Below are 19,680 nucleotides of genomic sequence, written 5' to 3'. Positions count from 1 at the left end.
TCGATCAGGTCGATTTTGCAAAGTTGTTCTCAGATACATAGAGAGAGTAGCCATAAGTGCAGTGAGCTAGGTCATCGGATGTATACAGAGAGGCGCAAAGTCCTTCGAAGCAAAAAAATAGCCAGAGCCTCTGGTGGTATATTTTTGTTTTACTTTCTTTACAGCGCTTTTATCTAAGGCAAACAACGTTGTTTTCTTGATGTAATATAATACGCAAAAACTTGACAAAACGTACCTCTATCAATAAGCACAATTTGCAGTATATTTACTGTTTGTCCAAGCTCCCAGCCAGGGATGTCATATCCACTGCTAAAAACTGCCACTGTATGGTGACACCGTCAGCGTCATGAATTTGTTTTGCGAGCTAATTAAAATATTAAAAACTGGAGTATACGTGGTTTGACTGATGCTAATAGCATCGCTATAACTCATTCTATGCAACCAACAGGCAAAACAATGCGCTGATTATGTACTTCGGGGCCCCTTTAAGGCCCATATACAACATTTATGACCCACAAAACCTGCTGCTGTGTTCAAAATTCAAAATAAGCCTAATCACCTAATCACTTGTCACATACCATGATATATATATCCACCTAACAATTTACAACTGACCAAAACTGGGAAAATCCTTGCATGCAATGGTCCTGGCTGTCTTTATGTAGATGTTGTAGCCTCCTCTTTCCTTGCACTACAATGTAGTGGGGCGACAAAAATCAATGCCACACAGCGCTATGGAATGCTTGGTCGGGTCACTTAAAGGGGCTGTAAAACACTGCTTGAAGGGAAGCCGGCTATACTTCAGGCGAATTTTTTATGTCACAGAGATGCTGACTAGAAAAAAATTACAGGAACCGGCGCATTGGAATAGGAGTTATTAAATGACCAAATTTCAAAATTTTCAAGGCAAATTGACAGAAGATAGTCGGTTGGCTGGATGGCTTGAAAATTAGGATGACATGAGCAGTTTTTCATGGAAAAACTCATGAGAGGGGGGGCCTTTGTCACATATATTAAGGAGCCTAAATTAAATTTTAAAGGAAAGAGGTGTGAAGAAGACATCGTGGATTAACCCAAGAATAATAGAAGACAACTTGGATTAACCCAAGAATAAAGGAGATGAAAAAGAAGCATTCGGTGAGGTGGAGAGAGATACTTGGTGGAGGAGAGAAGAAGACGACGGACAAGGATTAGTGTTCTAATGCGAAGGCTATAAAAGGGCGAGTGAGAGCGAGGCACGGGGGAGAACAGCAGAGAAGCGGAGGCTCCGGCGGGTCAGGGACACATTGGCTGGAAGAGAGCGACGCCGGCTACTGCTCCCAGTAGCCGGTGAGCTCGCGTTCTATGGCATCACATCATGGACTTCCTGCCATGCCTGAGCCCATTCCGGGGAGTCAACGAAGGACGCTACCGCCTGCTACGGCCAGGGGTGTCTTTAGCGCTGTTGCCACCCATCCGGGTGGTGCCCCCAACGCCAACAACACCGGCATCACCTCCACGGGCGCTCGGACCTGGAGCTTATACGACGCAGCCAGCGACGCCAACCCAAGCTCGTCGAATGCCGCCCTGATGCCGGCCACTGGATCTATACAACGCCGCAGCCACACCGAACCAACCGTGAGCATGAACGCCGACCGCTAACAGTAGAACGCTAGTAGTAGACGCTGGTAGCAGTGTGCCCGAGTCGTGTGTATTTATAGTCCGTGTTTTGTGTTTGTTAGTTTTGTTAGTTTTATGTTCTAGTGTGTGTGTCACGTAGGGTGTATTAAATGTGTGTTTGTGTGGGTACACCTGTCGCCTAGTCCATTCTTTCGGTCCGAGTGTTCTCCGGAGAGATCCGTGACACATGCGAAACTGTCTAGTCCCATCTGCACACAACAAAGTGCAGCTGCCGATTGCCAGCGCATCTGCAAACTCGGCCATGTCACGTGGTCTCATGACGTCACACACTCCAGCGACCAATCAGCACCCAGCCATGTCCCCTGCCACCTCGGCCCTGTCACCTGGTCTCATGACATCGCACACTCCGTCGACGAATCACCGCCCTCCCATCTCACATGACCCTGGGACGTCGTCATTGTCTCGGACCAATCAGCAAATTTTATGACTGACCATGCCATGTTTCTTCCGTGATGAGGCTTCTAATGCTGTCGCATTAAAACGGGATGGTCTTTAAAACCACTTGCTGTGGTTCAACGCGATAGCATTAAAGGACCCCGTTACGCAGAAAATTCGGCGTCAGCGCTGTGCATGAAAAATCTCATGAGCGTGACTCTGGCAGGTGGTGCCCAGAGAGCAACCTAGGAGGCAGGTGGGCCATCTAGGTCACGTGACCTTGTGGCCACGACCTGCCCACCGGATAGTAAGCAAACTGCCCACCGTGGCAGGTGGCAGTTAAATTAATGACTGGTCGCTCATGAAGAGCAACCTGGATAGCACAAGGAAGCACTTGCCATCGCAGGGCAGTGGCGCATCGCTTAACCGTAGCACCACTAGGAGGTGTACAAGGACTCCCAGAAATCTATGAATGTTAAGGAAAGAATGACTCTGCATATATGAGAGTTAATCCATCACGCTATCGTGTCGTACCCTTAAGGCGGAGTTTAAGCGGCCCCTCCGATTTTTTTCTTTGCATGGCACGAAGTGCTTGCATGCCCAGTGACACCTAAACCATAACCTGACTGACGGAAGCCAACAGTCACCGAAAACAAGGAGCATAGGGACTGTTTTTTTCTAATTTGTCGTGTTCATCAATGCAAGATTAATAAAGTAATTATTTTAAAGATAATTGATTGGAAAGCAGATGAAAAAACAACCACATGCCGCCGGTGGGAACCGAACACCGAATTTTGCGTCCCGTGCTCTACCAACTGAGCTACAGAGACAGCTGTCCAATCTCCTGCTTTTGGGGGTATTCATGTGCAGTATAACCAAACCTTGAGTGTTCACCAGCGCCACCCTCATCCATAGCGGCGGATGTAGTACATCCTGTATTACAGCAAGTGCCACGAAGGAATGTGATCGAACGGCGGGGCTGGAAGCTGTGCGACAACCCTCTTATGCTACCTATGGCATCAAGACTGCCAGAACCGAGGCCTTCGTTACCTACTGAGCAGACAAGAGAAGGGAAAAGAGGGGCTCGTTATGACAAACATGACGGAAGCCCACAGTCACCAAAACCAAGTAGCATAGGGGCTGTTTTTTTTTAATTTGTGGTGATGATCAATGCAAGAGTAATAAAGTAATTATTCTAAAGATAACTGATTAGAAAGCAAAAGAAAAAAACAACAAAATGCCGCCAGTGGGAACTGAACCCACAAGCTCCGAATTTCGCATCCAGTGCTCTACCAACTGAACTACGGCTTGTGAGCTCAACCCCTAAGTTGTGAGCTAACCTCCAAGCTGAATGCAAAGCCACCGCACTGCGGCCATCGAGAACCGTGCAGCTGAAAAACCACCTTGAACATGTTAAACACATCAGTGCATTATGGTATCGCTGGTGACTGATCATCATGATGATGAGCGGGTTCGTGCTGCCAGACACTGCACACGGTAATGATGCGGGACACCCCAACAGCTAACAGAGAGTTCTAGAATAGCAAATGCATGTATGCGCACAGCAAACACAAGCATTTTGCGGGACATAACACTGTCATTTCATTCAATGTATGCAAATGCGGACACAACGATAACTCCAATGATGAAGGCGCCATAAGTTTCCATAAAGTGAACCATTTTTGCAAAAAGCCAGTGTTTCTGGTTAGGCCTAAAAGCCGGCAGTCAAACGAGAAAAAAAAAACTGCAAATTTATCTCTCATGAAGTTTGTATAGGCAAGATAAGACAAAACAAAAGCATTGTGCGTAATTTATAGCCAGCTGACGTGCAGAAAAACGCAGTTACACTGACAAGTTCATTCCAAAACGAGAGGCTCAGCCGCAGAGTGCAGCCATGTTGGCTACTTATCTCAGCGATGATAATGATGATAGGTTTTTATGGCGCAAGGGCATCTGTGGCCAAAGAGCGCCATGGCACAAGGCATTTTCTTTCACTCAAGGTGGGGTCAAAGACCCATTTCCCAAGCATTTCACTCGAAATAAGAGCACCAGACTAGGGGAAGGCTTGTACCAATTGTAAGACCGGTGGGTACTCGGCGGCACTGGGGATCGAACCCCGCACCTCCCGCATGAGAGGCGGATGCTCAAACCACTAGGCCATCGCTGCAGTACTTATCTCACTGAGGTCCTTAAAGGGACACTGAGGAGAAATTGAAGTTGGCTTGTATCGATAGAATAGCAGCTCCTGATCACAAAAACGCCACTCTTACTGAAAACAAAGCTCTTGTAATGTAGAAAATAGCAAGAACCAAAATACAGGTGTCGCCGCCACAGGCCAATCTCGCAAGTACAAGCGTGATGACTTCCTAGGACAAGAGGCGCCACCTTGGAGGAATTTTCCTTACTTCATGGAAGCCACGAATCTCTGAGGCTGGCAAAGGAAGGTTGCGCATTGTACCGCTAGCCGTCAGAAATCACGGAGTCTGCGTTTACGTCACGTATCACGTCACTCCGTTCTTAAATGTCATAAGAGTTGCCGTGGCGTCATAAGAGTTCCCCGAGTTTGAATCAGAGCGGCGGGAAAAACTATTTTATCTTCGAATCCAAATTTCTTTGAAATAAATGCATCTTTCGCGCCCAGACAAGCGGCAACAAAGCCATGAAATGCCGAACTATCAGATTTTGCTAACAAAAAAAAAATGATAGAGTTCTCCTCAGTGTCCCTTTAAGCACCCGCTATGGGATGGTACGTTATGCATATGACGTCACCGTCCGGTTTCTTTGGCACTTTTCAATGCATCCGAAATGTTACATCCGCCCGTGACGTTTCGGCCAATCATGCATTCCTGAAAATGACCAAACTTGAAATATGGGCCCAGGCGAATTATCTCATGTATCACCTATAAATTCTGTGGCATGTAATATACATCACCTTGCTTTACCAACACCCCTCATCAGCTAATTCTAAAACATTATTATCGTATAAACTAGTGTGAGGACCGCACACTTTCTTCCAGATTCAAGGGCAAATTTTAGGGGTGCGGCCCATACACGCGATGTGTGAAAAAAAAAAATTTAAAGTAAAAGCCCACCAATCAGGAAATGAGCGGCATTTATTCTATGTTCAACTGTCACTCGCGGAGTCTTGAGACTCCGATGAGCATGCAACAGAGCACAGCATCAGCTCGAAGTCGGCTACGCTGTCAATGCGGAGCCGTTATTTTGCACTTACATTACACTATACTTCCATAACAAAGCAGAGGCGCTCTTCTTCGGGAAACTTGCACGGCTTGCCTCGAATAGCACACTTTTTTAAACCTTGTGCTCTTCAATGCATCGTTTTGGTTGCACCATCATCGGACGCACTTCTTGGCCATGCCGAATTTCCTGCCTGCCACACGCTTGCTGTGTTTGAGAGCAAACTCCCAGCCATGTAGCTATTAAGGAAGGTGCTTGCCAATGGTGCTAAAATTGCAACGCTCAGCAGCAGCACACGAAAGCCACAACTACGGTGAACTAACTAACTAACGGTGTCTACCACAACTCCCTTGCCTTTAACAGTCACAAAAGGCAGGAGCTGGTGATACTGATGCTAATATGGATAGCGGGAGTTGATGATGATGATGATTACCCGCGGCCTCGGGCGCTATCCGTGGGTGGCACCTGGAAGATCCTGTGCACATACTTGGTCTCTGCGGCAGTTGCTCGCAGCCGGAGCTGATTGTGGAGGTTACGGCGGGTGCACTTGGAAGGCTATTCCCACGTTGGTCAGGCAAAGTTCGGGTGCGGGCCTTATATGCATTTATACGGTATACTAAATGCTCAAATTTAGCTTGACACGCTGGTAAGTCAGTTCAAATTCCTGTATCAAAATGGTTTGGTTTATGGGGGTTTAACATGGCAAAGTGACTAAGGCTATGAGGGACACCGTAGTGAAGGTCTCCGGAATTTTCGACCACCTGGGGTTCTTTAACGTGCACTGACAATGCACAGTACACGGGCCTCTAGAACTTCGCCTCCATCGAAATTCAACCACCGCGGCCAGGATCGAACCTGTATAGTGCAGTAAACATATGATGGTACCACTGTGGAAGTCCCAGCTTCTGGTGAATCTACATGCAGCTGTTCCCAAACAGCTCACGTGACCATGGCACAAATGTCTACATGAAAAGAACAGTCAAATTGGTAGCAGGCAGCCTGAGGCTCGTAAATCAAGAGGCGCACTAAGTAGGAGCACCCTGCTTCCAAAACCCACCTCTCTTCGTTACAAAGACGCCAGCACACCACCACCTGCACTATCACAATGGCTTCACTCTTCGATTGATATCACCATTTCTAAGAGCAATGCAACTGTATATGCGCAGCTATGCAGGCTCCTCACTACTACGTATGCTACAAGAACATGAACACAACCACAGATGCACTCTTCCTGGTGATTTTCTCACCACTTGCTTCATGGCAAAGACATTTCAAAAGGAAGACAATAAAGAATGTAAGCTCATTACCAATTCTTGACGCTTCCCTCTGTGCTTTGCTAGTAGCTTGGCCATTTCCCTGCACAAGAAAAAATTTTTTTATTGCATACACTCACTGAAGTGCCCCACAAGCAGTAAAAAATCGCAAAGAGCCCACAGGTAACCTGCATGCACCAATAATGCACATTTTCTGAACTTAGTAGCACCACCACATTTGCGTATGCAGCCTGTGAATTAGCTCTTTAGTGTGCCTTTAAATCCTTAGGCAATCACCCAGTAAGCCATGCTTCCAAATCTAGTTGAACTTTTTAGGTTGAAAGAACATGCCATCCTAAGAGGTCACAATCGGGGCAGATGTGAAACCTTTGAGGTGTTCACTTTCTGCTAAAATGTCAGCATATTTATGCATTTCCAATCATTTCACACCCCACCTGCTTCAACCATAAAAACATAAAAGAGGCATGCAAGTCTCCACTGTGAAAGTGAGCAGACTTATTGTAGAGTAGCTATGCACTTCTTAAAGTTTAGGAGCAGCAAAAAATGAGCCTCAGTGATGGATAATGTCTAGAAATCTGCAGTTACACAGCGTGCCATGGCTACTGCCCCGCAGGAGTAAATAAAACTGACTAGGAGAGGGGGTTTGTATTGCAGGGCACTGATGTGAAGGCCTTTCGAAACGAATGCAAGCAACAGATGCCCAATGCTGGCATATTAGAAGTGCTTTGGATGAACGGCAAAACAATGGGGAGCTTCTGTGGAACAGTAACATTCATGAAAAGCAAGTTCACACTTTCAGCTATAACTGCTGTATGGAAAACAACCCATTGGTCACCTTTGATACTGCCCCCACAAGGTCATTGTCATGTGAACACAATAATATCCAGTCTTACACAAGTATTTCCAATTCAATTTCTGCTGACATGACGACAAAGCACTCGTCTTCACGTTGTCTACCAAGGTGACATTTCCAAATTCCCTGAGCTTTCCAGGTTTTTCCCGAGTGTTTTTGTGAAACAGCAACCCACAAATTAATCTGGATTCCGGCACACACGGGGATAGAAGGAAACGAAAGGGCAGACAGCTTGGCTCGAGAGATCACGTACCGAGCCGAGCGGCCATACGCCCTGGGACAGCACTTCACCGTGGTGATCGGATTTTCAGAATACCTAAACTATCACAGAGGCAGGAGAATTAGATACTCCCCGCCACATAAGGGCCTAACACAACAAGAAGCAGCTAGTTGGCGGAGGCTGCAAACGGGAACATTCTTTAACCTACACATACTTAGGAAGATGTACCCTACACAGTATAGGAACACATGCCCGTGGTGCGGGGCAACCCCCACGCTTTACCATATAGCCTGGGAGTGTAAGCGAAACTACACGTTCCACCAACACAAAACCCCGAGTGCGAAGCAGTGGGAGAGCCGGCTCACCAGCTGCGAGCTCGCCGCCCAAAGGGCAATGGTGCAGCACGCAAGCGAAGCAGCGCGACTCAGTGGAGCCCTGGACTAGGGGCCCAACCCTGCTTTGAAGGTCAAAAGTCTGCAGCGGTGAAGACGAAGGCCGAACACTAAACCCTTAATGGACCAAATAAAGTTTTTCTCTCTCTCTCTCTCTTGTGAAATTCCCCGAGTAACACAGACGCGTTTTATGTCAGGACATAATGCCTTCTATCGATGCCCCTCTCAGGTAAGGATGTTAAAAATAAGGATTAACAGTAGAGGTGCACGTATCAATAGCTTGTCTGCAAATCCAATTCAGATAGCAAGTAGTAGAGTTTACTTCATTCAATAACAAAACAGAAGAGAGATAGGTTACAGCAAATCAAATATCTCAGAAAAAAAAAGATGGTAAAACACATTGCAAATCGAGTCGAACATAATCATATTCAAATACGAATAATAAAAAGGAGCTGCATATCGAACGAAACATTTTGGAATGAGATATTTTTATCTAATGATAGTAACCTCACTGGTATGGCGTCCCAACCTATTTTTTTATTTACAATACTGCAAGCCTTTGCGGGCTGTTAGAGGGCGGAAAAGAAAAAACAGTGAAGAAAGGCACATTCCTACAGGTCTCCTAAAAGAGGACCTCACTTGTGACAGTCAAACTTACCGTATTTACTTGCGTAATTTGTGCACACTTAATTTATAACTCGGCTTGATAAAAAAAAAAACTTACTCTCACATTTTATGCTGCCTGTTGCGCCGGACTACCAGCATGCATGCGGGTGCGCTCAAAAAAGGCTAAGCAAGAGTGCACGGCTGCGAAAGGTACCAGTGGTGAGAGGACAAACTGTGTGCCTTTGATCCACTTCGCTCGTGCTAGCGGTCGCTTTCCCGGACGAACAGTTGCATCCATGCCGGAATCTGCAACTACCGAACCGTTTGCTGTTCGGTTTACTGCTAGTCAGCTGGGCCGCACGCGAGGGCGCCGTTTTATCGCCTGTCTTTATTTGCCTCTGACTGCTAGCTTCGAGATTGTATCGTTGCGCATTTATTGCCTTTAGCTGTGCACGCGCCCTCATGCCATCTTGAGGGGAACTATATAAACATGGGGCGGGGCGGGAGACGGTATGCATCTTATATTTGCAGTCAGCACATTTTGGCCAGCAAGAAGTGTGAATTGGGGTTCGAATAAACAGTATACATCGCACACTATGACCTTTGTAGAGATTTAATGCGAGAGCATTACTTGGCTTGTTGAGCAAAAACCCCGCCGTGCAAAAAAGAGAATCATCTTGGCAAAAGTTAGTTCCTTGTTTCTACCATAGATGCCTGCCCAAAGGGCATCCAGCCGGTTTGCGCTCCTGTCAAAACTCGATAAATGAACACCTGACTGCCTCGTCTATTATTTGCCATGCCGAGCATGCTGTTTATACCGCTCAGTGTTTTTGAGAAAACATTCACCAAGGTTTCGAGAAGTATGCGCGATTCGTGCTGAAGTGATATGTTTTTGCGGGTACACTACTTGCGCAGCTTTCATAATATTGCACGCCAAGTGTGAAACTGAGTACAGCTCTTTGCTGTTTTGCATGATTGCTCGTTTAATATTCCACACATGGCAAATGTTCGTAAAAATATTCGATTCGGTTTTTTTGTTAACTATCTGTATTCGATAAGGCAGCAAAGTTACACAATTTGTATTCGATTCAGTTCAGAAAAATTACTATTTGCACACCCCTTGTTATGACGCTGCTGCAGAAGAACGACCACGCCATAGCCATTTACGGCATAGCACAGGTTTCTTGCAGTGTACTACGGCCGCGCCTCTTGTGACTGAGAATTTTATTACAAATGTGCAGTCCTCTCTCAAGGAGCACAACTAATGTCCTCTGCTGATAGGTTTAATGTTCCCGTGTGCTTCCCATGAACTTTGCTGTGTGAGTCAAGAGACTCTGTTCAGACTTGCTCATGTCAAAACTATTATTCAAGCTGGTGTGGCGGGCAATGTCCAGCAATGACACAAGCTCGAGATTATGCACAGAGAGTGTCGTAAAACATGCCAATCTACGAAGAATGCCACCCCATCAATGGAAGTCGCTTAATTTAATTACAGCTCTTATATATACAAGCCAAATTTCTATGCTTAAAGTTCGAATTAACGTGGTTTTACGGTAAGCACAAACCGGAAGCTCGGATGTCGATGGCACTGCGAGAGCGAGCAAGATAGGGTGCCTCAATGCATCGTTCGAGGCACCTTAGAGCTTGAATGAGGTCCGTGGAATCAAGATACCGTATTTACGTCGGGGGTCGGCTTAGTTTCAAGGATGTGGTTTGCCCGCAACCGCTAGACACGTAACGGCATCTCGCGGCCACAGCTTGCAGGTTTGCAGGCTCCATTTTGCTTGTGGGCGCTGGCTTGTTCGAACATTGTGAACAAAGGTCTCGCCATCCCGTACTTGCTTGTGTTTGTCGCCACGTGACTTAGAGAAACGCCCGTGTATGCGGCACAATGGGGCTTACCAAGCAATGCCATTACACCGCGGCTTTTGAGTGGAAAGTAGTTTTCGGCGTGGTCGAGAAGAATGTGCACTGGTGGCGGAAGCAGTGGAATGAGCTCTTCAACTGCGCTGCAAAGCGAATGGCCTTCATTGGATCCAAGAGCAGGCGACACCACGAGGTGGAAAAAGATGTTGCCAACTTTATCAGGAAGCAAAGGGAAGGTGGGATGCCCGTGACAACAGAGATAATACAGGCAAAGGCGAAGGAGGTCGCTAACATCAGAGGCGTCCCACGGACCCAATTTAAAGCCAGCAGGGGCTGAGTCACTCGTTTCATGAGGCGCTTCAGGTTCAGCCTGCGATAGCGGACTTCCGTACGCCAAAACCTACCACCTGATTTTGAGGAGAAGCTGGTGGCATTTCAATGCTTTATGATCAAGCAGCAGCTGGAGAAGCAGTACAGTCTGAGCCAAATTAGTAAACCCGATCAGACCACAGTGTATTTCGACATGCCTGTGGCGTACACAGTCAATGAGAAGGGCGCAAAACCAATGAAAGCAAGAACTGCTGGGTATGAGAAGCAACGTCTTACGATGAAGTTATGTTGTATAGCCGATGGGCGAAAACTGCCGCCCTATCTCATTTTTAAGCGGAAAACGCTTCCATCCAGTTTTCAGTAAAAAATGTCACTGTGCATGCACAAGAGAATGCCCTAGTCAAAGGTTGGGTGAAGACTGTTTGGAAACATCGTGCCGGGGCCCGGTTCTTCAAAGAGTCACTCCTAGTTCTCGACTCCTACCGCAGCCACTTGACAGATGCCGTAAGGTCAGTGCTTTCGAAAAGCAGTACAGACATTGCGGTGATACCTGCAGGAATAACGAGCCAGCTACGACCACTCAACGTTGCAATCAACAAGCCCTTTAAATATAGGCTGTGGAAGCACTACAACGACTGGCTGACACTTCAGGACCATCAGCTCACACCAACTGGGCGCATCAAGCCAAGTGGTGAACTGGGTTGCCGCGGCATGGGAGGAAATTCCAGCCAAACTGATTGTGCAGGCCTTCCACAGGTGCAGCGTCTCGAACGCGGTGGATGGAAGTGAAGACAGTGTGCTGTGGGAGGAAGCCAGCGACAAAGAGGACAGCGATGTCCGCGATATTGACGAAGACAATGAGTGAGCATTTGACGTGCTGCGACAAGCGTCGCAAGCTTAATAAAATGCATGTCCTAGACAATGCCTTTCTTTCATTCGGCTTACATTCGAGTAAACTTTTTTTATTTTCTGACTTAATGAATTTCGGGGGTCGGCCTAGAATTGAGTAAATACAGTATCACCTGGAGCGCGTCTGAAGCCTTTCTCGTGGTTGCACACTAACCTTACTGGACACATGACGGTGCTGTACAAAAGCCCAATAACTCTAACAGGCCACAAATTTTGCCCTACTTTAGCCTCTTGAAAGTAATTGTTTCTTTGCGTGTGCATTCGCCATGTTTATTAGGGACACTGTTAGCTGTGCCACTGAACCAGAAGTGCAAAAGGCTAGAAGCAAAACAGGACGGTGTTGAATTTCTCCGGCCATCCTTCTCGTCAAACATCGGGAGACAGAACCAGTCATGCCTCTGCACATTAAGTGGTAGCCTCAGCCTTTTCACATTTGCCATAGCTCTTGGTAGCTGGAATTGTACTCTGGCGCAATTTCACCGAAAATCACCAATTAGTAGCAGCATGTAGCAGGTTTAATGCAATGGCACAGTTTGATGCAATTGGTGCAGAATTTCCATCACTGCGATACATTGAACTTTGGGCAACACCGGGTAACTCAAAGGCTGGCTTTCCCTCAACACTTCACCTGGGGTTAGCTTTACCGCAGGCTCGATCGAACTACGGAGAACAATTGTCAACTCAGGACCTGAAGCTGGCTTTCCTTCAGCACATATACACAGGTTTCCTTTCTCACAAGGACCTGCGGGTGCTACAGTGCTATGTCGCATGAGCCGCATACCTCAGCAAAATAACGAGCGCCCACTCAAATTCGGACTCCCACAGTGCGGACTCACTCCAACTCACGACTCACTTCGACTCACTCTATGTCGGAGAAGCATGGCGCGAGAAGAAATGGGTGATTTTTGAAGCAGAGCCGGAAGGAAGATAAGCATATCGGGTGAGGTTGTTGACAGCAGTAACAACCCAGTGACTGGAAAAACTACTTGGCTTCGGCTTGTGCCACCAGCGCTCGAGCGGATGGAGCTCTAGAGTGTCTCCTTCACACCGTTAACTTATTCAACTCATTTGGGCTCACTCATTCACTTCGACTCATTACTTATTTGGACTCGCTCGCTCATTTCGAATCATCTGGACTTACCGACTCATTTGGGCTCACTCACTCATCTCACCTCATGACTCATTTGGGCTCACTCACTCATTTCGACTCGAGAAACACATGGACTCACCAAAGTGCCTGAGTGGCACGCCCCAGAGCTGACCGAGACGCGTGACAAAGAATTCCCGCCCCTCGCGCAGGGACATGGTTAAACTGCCAAAGCTTCTGACAAATCCAGCGCGGCTCATTACCGCACCTGCATAAACTACCAACGGGGTAAAGACAAAGCGCCGCCTTCCTCGCTTCCGCAGAATCCTCTTCACCAAGCTGCCTCGCCTTCAGGCGTGCTTGGTCATGGCAACCATTCTTCCCCTCCACTGCCAGCAGAAAGGAAAAAAAAATGAAGCGCACGCCGTCGTCACGAAAACATAGACCATGATTTGAGGCTGAGCCCGGACTCACTCATGACTCAAATCACGATCTGAATGTGAGCTCGAACTCACGACTTAGATTATGATCTTAATGAGAGTCCCGACTCACTCACCACTCAGATCATGATCTTAATGTGAGCCTGAGCGAGCCCTAGTGAGTTCACCGACCAATGGTGCGCCGACCAGAATGTGCATTTCTTAGTGCATTGTGCTAATTGTGCCCATGTTGTCATGCAGTTTGCACATATAACCGGTGGCAAAATAAGTCCAGGCATGCAACAGGCGGCCAGAACCAATCAGATAAAACTGCATCATGACCCTCGCAGTTCGGTGGGCGGCCGCCGAATTGCGGCGTGACGTAGTGAATGAAGAAAGTGACGCCCAAAGGCAAAAGGTGGATGTAATCAGACAATCCGCTGCAAGCGAGAAAGAAGATATGGCTGCGAGCATGAAAGGACGCGCATGCACGCTGCAATGTTTCGACCCCAGAGGTGCAACGTCAGACGGTGCGGCGATGCAGTTTTATCTGATTCTAGCCGCCTGTCGCATGCCCAGACTTATTTTGCCGCCGGTAGTACACTGTCGTCCTGCCATCGGCAATTTCATATGGTTTTCATGTGTGCACGATGGCAGCCGCGAAACACTACAGCCTCCCCTTTGCCATGAAACTGAATATTATCAAGTGAATTAAACAAGGCGAGAAGAAATCATAAGTCGGCGCAGCTTAAAAGATTCCGAGAAACAAGCTTAGCACCATTTTGAAGAACATGGTTGACATTTGGGCTAGAGCAGAGAAGAGACCCAGCGCTCGCGGTGCCAGACGTGTACGCACAGCTGCGTACAAACATGTTGAGACAGCTGTGCCGAAATGTTTCCTCGACATTCAATCGGGAAACCTTTCCGTTACCGACCCCATGATTGAGCACAAAGCAAACGACTTTGCTTTTGTTCTGAATAAACCAAATAGTCACGGTGGCTCCAGTTGGCTGCAGCACTTTAAAGAGCACCACAAAATCATTGGCAAGGCAACTCATGGGAGCCATGCAATGGACGACGACACTGTAAACAAGTGGACTGAACTTCAGGCGACATCACAGCAACGTACCAACCCAGTGATGTTTTCAACACAGACAAAACTTTTATTTTGGCAGGTGCTTTCGAACAAGACACTGGCATGTCGTGACAACAAGTCCCAAAGTGAAAAAATTCTCAATGCTAAATTATCAGTCTTATCCCCAACATGCAAAGATCGATGAAGCTTCAACCACTCGTGATCTTTTCTGGAAAAAGCGAGTCTCTGCAATGCTTGCAGAACACTCTTTCAGTTCCGGTGACCAACAGGTCCCAACAAAAAGCGTGGCTGAACTGCAAATTTATGCCAAGTGGCATAAGTCTTGGAACGACGATCTGGTAGGCCAAGATCGCAATGTCAGCATCCTCATAGAAAACTTCACTGCCCACAGCTGCAGTGCCAGTTCCAGCATCACTAAACTTCCGTTTCCTGCTGCCAAATGATATATAGGTGTTCGAACCCTTGGACCAGCGGAAAATCTGCACGGTGAAGGCTGGTTATAGGAACATCAACGAGAGGCTCCCAAAGAACCTGAGGACTGGAAAAGGCCTAAAAATCAACCCACTAGGTGTCCTGCCCATACCTGCCAACCCAGCAAGATCAAAAATGAGATTTTATTCAGAACATGAAAAAGGCGGAGGGGGGTAGGCAGCATTAATGTTTCATGTAGTTCCAGAAGAATCCTTTCGCAAAGATTTTTGCGGTGGCAGATTTTGCGAGCTTCAAAAATTCATCATAGTAGTTCTGACGGTGTCGAACTTCGCTGGCAAGCATGCGGCTCCTTTCTAAGCAGCCAGATTATTCAGATGACACGGGCAGCCAACAACAACTAAGTTTTCTTGAGCTTCCTTTAAGACTACGGCGATGCCGTTTTTTTTTTTTCTAACATAACGTTTGCATTGTCGGTGCAAAACACAATGCAGTTGGATACGAGCACGTCAACTTTTTTCAATGCATCCAACACAAGGTTACCTATTTTTTGTCCAGTTGCCTCCCCATGAAGTTCTTGAAGGCTCATAAGCCTACTTTTGATCTTTGAGCATTCTTCGACGTAGTAGGTCACCGCAATCGCGTAGATCTGTGCAGCACTGTCAATGCTACCGCCCACAGCAACAGCAAAAGCACGGTGTTTAAGGGCGTTTAACATCGTGCTCTGCACCTCTGAGGCCATTTCGAACATGATTGTAGTTGCCTTTGAGCGTTTGCATGCCATCCGTACCGCTTTGCTTCCGCACACCGCGGAAACATTTTTCGTAAAAAAGGCCCAACATGGTCGCTGACACTTAGCGGCAGGTTATGTTCGATTAGGAACCCTCCAAAAAGGCACTCCGCACATATCACACTTTTGTCGCAGCCCTTTTGCATAAAGTTTGCTATGTGCCCTTGCTGCTCGGTAGCGCAAACGTTGCTCACATGCTTCGCTGTGGAAACGTGATGTTTCAAGTCACCTTTGCCGCCGTGACACACACAGACGTCGCATCCACACGTGCAAAATGCAAAACATTCGCCTTTTCTTGATGTCACAAAATAGGGAAAGTCAGAAGTATATGATCTCAAAAACTTCTGCAAATATTTCTTTTTGGGCTTTGAGAGCACCATGACGGCGCAGGAGATTTAAGCTAGTGATCGTACAATCGGAAGGTGCAGTGAAAAATCTGGAGTCTCCCAATGCTTGCCTACTCTCCCAATTGTATCGGGAGAGTTGGCAGGTATGTCTGCCTATGCCGAGTGGGTCGTGGAATGATGCCAAAAACTAAACTACCGTATAAATGCGTGTAAGGGCCGTTTTTTTTTTTTCAAGATTCAAGGACCGATTTCAGGGTGTGGCCCATTTATTCTACGTCCAGTCTTCACTCACGGAGTCCTCCGACTCCGAGCTGGTGCTGTGCTCTGGTGCACGCTCATCCCACAATAAGTCTCACAGCAAGTCCGCCGTCAAAGCACAGCCGTTGTTCACACTTCCATCACATAGCACAGCAGCTCTTCTTCCAGTTTGGAAAACTTGAACGGCTTGCTTCGGAAAGCCCACTTTTTGCAGCTTGTGTTCCTCAATGCATCCTTTTGGTTGCACCATCGTCGGACACACCTCTGGGCCACGTCGAATTTCCTGCACGCCGCACGCTTGCCATGTTCGAGAGCAAACTCCCAGCCATGTAGCTATTACAGTGCTTGCCCATCGTGCTAAAATTGCAACGCTTGGCGGTAGCACACGGAAGCAACAACTACGGTGAACCAACATGCTACCACAACTCCCATGCCTTTGACAGCCACAGTAAGCTGGAGCTGGTGATACTGATGCCGATATGGACAGCGAGAGTTTGCGACGGAGAAAAAAAGTTGTCAATGACGATGATGATGACTCGCGGCCTCGGGCACAATCTATGGGCGGCACCCGGAAGCTCCTGTGCATGTGCTTAGCCTCCGCGGCAGCTGCTCGCAGCCGGAGCTGTACAGCGAGTTTGTGTAGGTTCTCGGCTGTAGTATTAGCCCAAACCAGCACAGGGTAGCACAAGAAAGAATTGAAATGGGCATCATAAAACAATCTCCTAACCGTCGCCAGCAGAGTCTTTCGGTGCCAATTCATTATGCCCACTGTTTTGCTTAACTTAACCAATAATGATTGAATGTGCTGGTTCCAGGACATGTCAGGTGTTTTAACAAATTTTTCAATCAGAACGTTGTATGGGCCAAGCATAATGGATCCATGCACCTTGGCCAATGTTCCAAACGCAAGAAACAACACAAAACGCATCTGCCTCGACAGTAATCTGCAGCAGATTTTTTCCTGCAAAAAATGCAGAGCAATCACCTGCGTAGCTAACAAACTGCGCCCTGCGCAGCCTCCTCTGGCAGACAACGCATTCTGTGCGAATCCAATGCCCAATTTGCAAGTTGTATTTATTTGTACTATGTTTGCTAATGTAAAACAGGAAAAGAACAGGCCCCAAAATATTTCCCTGTGACACCCCTGATACCACCTCCCTCAAGCGCGATTTATCAATGCCTATTTAAATATATTGAGTTTGACCCATAAGGTACGAAGCAGGATGCCACATCATATTTCTCGTTTCCAAGCAGTAACAGATAAGATGGACATCATAATTTGACCCAGTTAATCGTACAAACAGACAAGGCCGCTGCTGAAAACTGCCAGACGCCACTGGAAATTGAGCTTAGACATTATCAGTCTCTACTCTGCCCAACTCCCCCAAATAATCTTTAAAATGTATGACTGCTTATCAAGAACTAAACTGATAAACCTTTAACTTGTGAAAGATGGCTTCAAGTGATCAGACACTACACATTCTCACAGAATAAATGCAAATCCATTTATGAACTTCCTGACATGAACAAATGCCGAACTCACTTGATAAGTTCTTCAGCAATGTTCTCTTGCACCACGGCACGATCTCCCCCATCAGAAGACTGAGCTGTATGCTTCATCGACACATACTCCTTGTGCATCACCGCCAGTTGCTGTACAGAAGATAGTAGCGGAATGCAGTTACTGAAACTATATGAACAGCCAAGTACAGAAATATGCTATTTTTCGCTGGTGTTTCACACTTCTTTTTTCAACTTGCCAAGTGATAGTGAAAAAATTATACCACTGTCACATTAGTAAATTTAATGTCATTCAGATGATTGGCATTAGCATGCAGGGCCATTAATCAGCTGCTAGACAGTAACGTTTAATGTCATTAGGTTCGAATGACGTTTGCAATGAGCCTCAAACCTGGTTCTGGCCGCAACCTTCGACCATTTCGGGCTCCGAGTTTTTGTTGGTTGGCTTTCCACTACAGTTTAGCTCGGAAATACTTAAAGGTTATTCGAGCACTTCACCTTTCGGACGTCGACTACACGCTCCGCACATCTCTGTGCTCCGCAGTGTCAGCCGTAATGTTCGTTTACGTGTATAAGACTTGTGGTTGACTTCATACTTCACTTGGCTTTTGATGGCTGAAATGCTGTAGCATGGCCACCTGACACATGTAATGCTGTGCAGAAATGTTTCTGCCCACTTAAAAAATACTACACAACAATTTCAAACACCTTCTATGCACACTGCTGTCTCTTAATTGCACTAAATTTTCATTCACACATCGTCATAGCTATTATTTGCAAATTACATTTTTTACTGTGTAGCACCGATAGAGACCTAATAACATTCAATGCATCGAATGCCATTTGATTCGAATAACATTCAATCTTCTAGTGACACAAGTATTGCATTGTTAATAGTTCGTGAGGGTTTAATGACCCAAAGCGACAAAGCGACTCAGGCTATGAGGGAGGCCTTAGTGAAGGGCCCCGGAAATTTTGACCACCTGGGGTTCTTTAATGTGCACTGACATCGCAGAGTACATGGGACTCTAGAATTTCACCTCCATAAAAATTCGACTGCCACAGCCGGGATCGAACCCACATCTCTTGGGTTCCTTCCGCAGCTGCAAACAGGTATTACAGTCCGGGCGTTTACATGAACCAAACAAAACTGGGCCGAGTATACCTGTCGGGCTGAAAACCAGCTGTCGGGCTCATGCATACATTAGGGGGTTCGGCTAAGCGACCGTCGGATTAGGCTGGGTCAGCGCAACTGCGGGAGTTAGATTGACTCTGCACGACACGTTTGGAAGGAGCATGTATAGACCAACACCGTTGTTTACAAAGCCGGGGAGTTCGCTGCAGGCGGTTCCGACTAGGGTTTTACGTGAAAAGTAGGCTTAGCACCCATAAGACTATGTGGAAGCAAAAGTTTTCAAAGTGGTTTTCTGATTTCTCAGAGTACTTATGATGTCGTCCTTTCGTGAAGAACGAAATTCATCCTAGAACAGGTTCTGAAAGTATGGAACGTTATTTCGAAGGCCATGTTTATTTAAAACACCTACGCATGGAAATGACTCCCGGCTTGGGGTACAGAACAGTAGCGCAGCCCCACATAAGCAAAACTTTCAGAAATATTTCTCTCGTTTCACTGAGTACTCATGTAGGCGGCTGTTTGTTAATGGTTGGTGAGTGCTTTGAAGAAGAGTGTGACAAAGTATGCAACGTCATTTCAAAGCGGTCTTTGTAAAATGACATGATAAGTAAGTGTGTGTTGTGAAGCCGGACATCCCCAAAAGGCGCTTATCCACTGGGTGTATACCCGAATCGTGCAAGCTTCTCGTGTAGTCCGACAAGCTGCCTCGTGGGCTACGTTTCCTCTTAAGTATTGCCGCTCAAATTAGAAACCCTAGATAGGTTCACACTTAAGATAGTCCTCAAACAGCACAATAAACGAACCACGCACAGCAGCTGGCAACAAACACCGTGATTACACACATAGGTGGTGTTGGCGGACACTGGAGCCAGAGTAGGTCAGTGTGTCTTGCGAC

General features: G+C 46.8%; 1 protein-coding gene across 3 annotated transcripts in view; it reads right to left on the bottom strand.

Moving 5' to 3' along the window:
- The window catches only part of LOC144120927 (snRNA-activating protein complex subunit 1-like), a 45,113-nt gene that overhangs the window by 2,099 nt on the left and 23,334 nt on the right, over positions 1–19,680 (bottom strand). For all 3 annotated transcript variants that reach the window (XM_077653747.1, XM_077653746.1, XM_077653748.1), the window contains 2 exons: positions 17,673–17,782; positions 6,561–6,609 (listed from right to left, as the gene is read on the bottom strand). In XM_077653747.1, coding sequence (XP_077509873.1) covers positions 6,561–6,609; positions 17,673–17,782 — 159 coding nt within the window. The remainder of the gene's footprint in view (positions 1–6,560; positions 6,610–17,672; positions 17,783–19,680) is intronic.

Source organism: Amblyomma americanum, chromosome 2, assembly GCF_052857255.1.
Source record: "Amblyomma americanum isolate KBUSLIRL-KWMA chromosome 2, ASM5285725v1, whole genome shotgun sequence".
Classification (NCBI taxonomy): Eukaryota; Metazoa; Arthropoda; class Arachnida; order Ixodida; family Ixodidae; genus Amblyomma; species Amblyomma americanum.
This window is presented reverse-complemented; position numbering and strand designations above follow the sequence as displayed.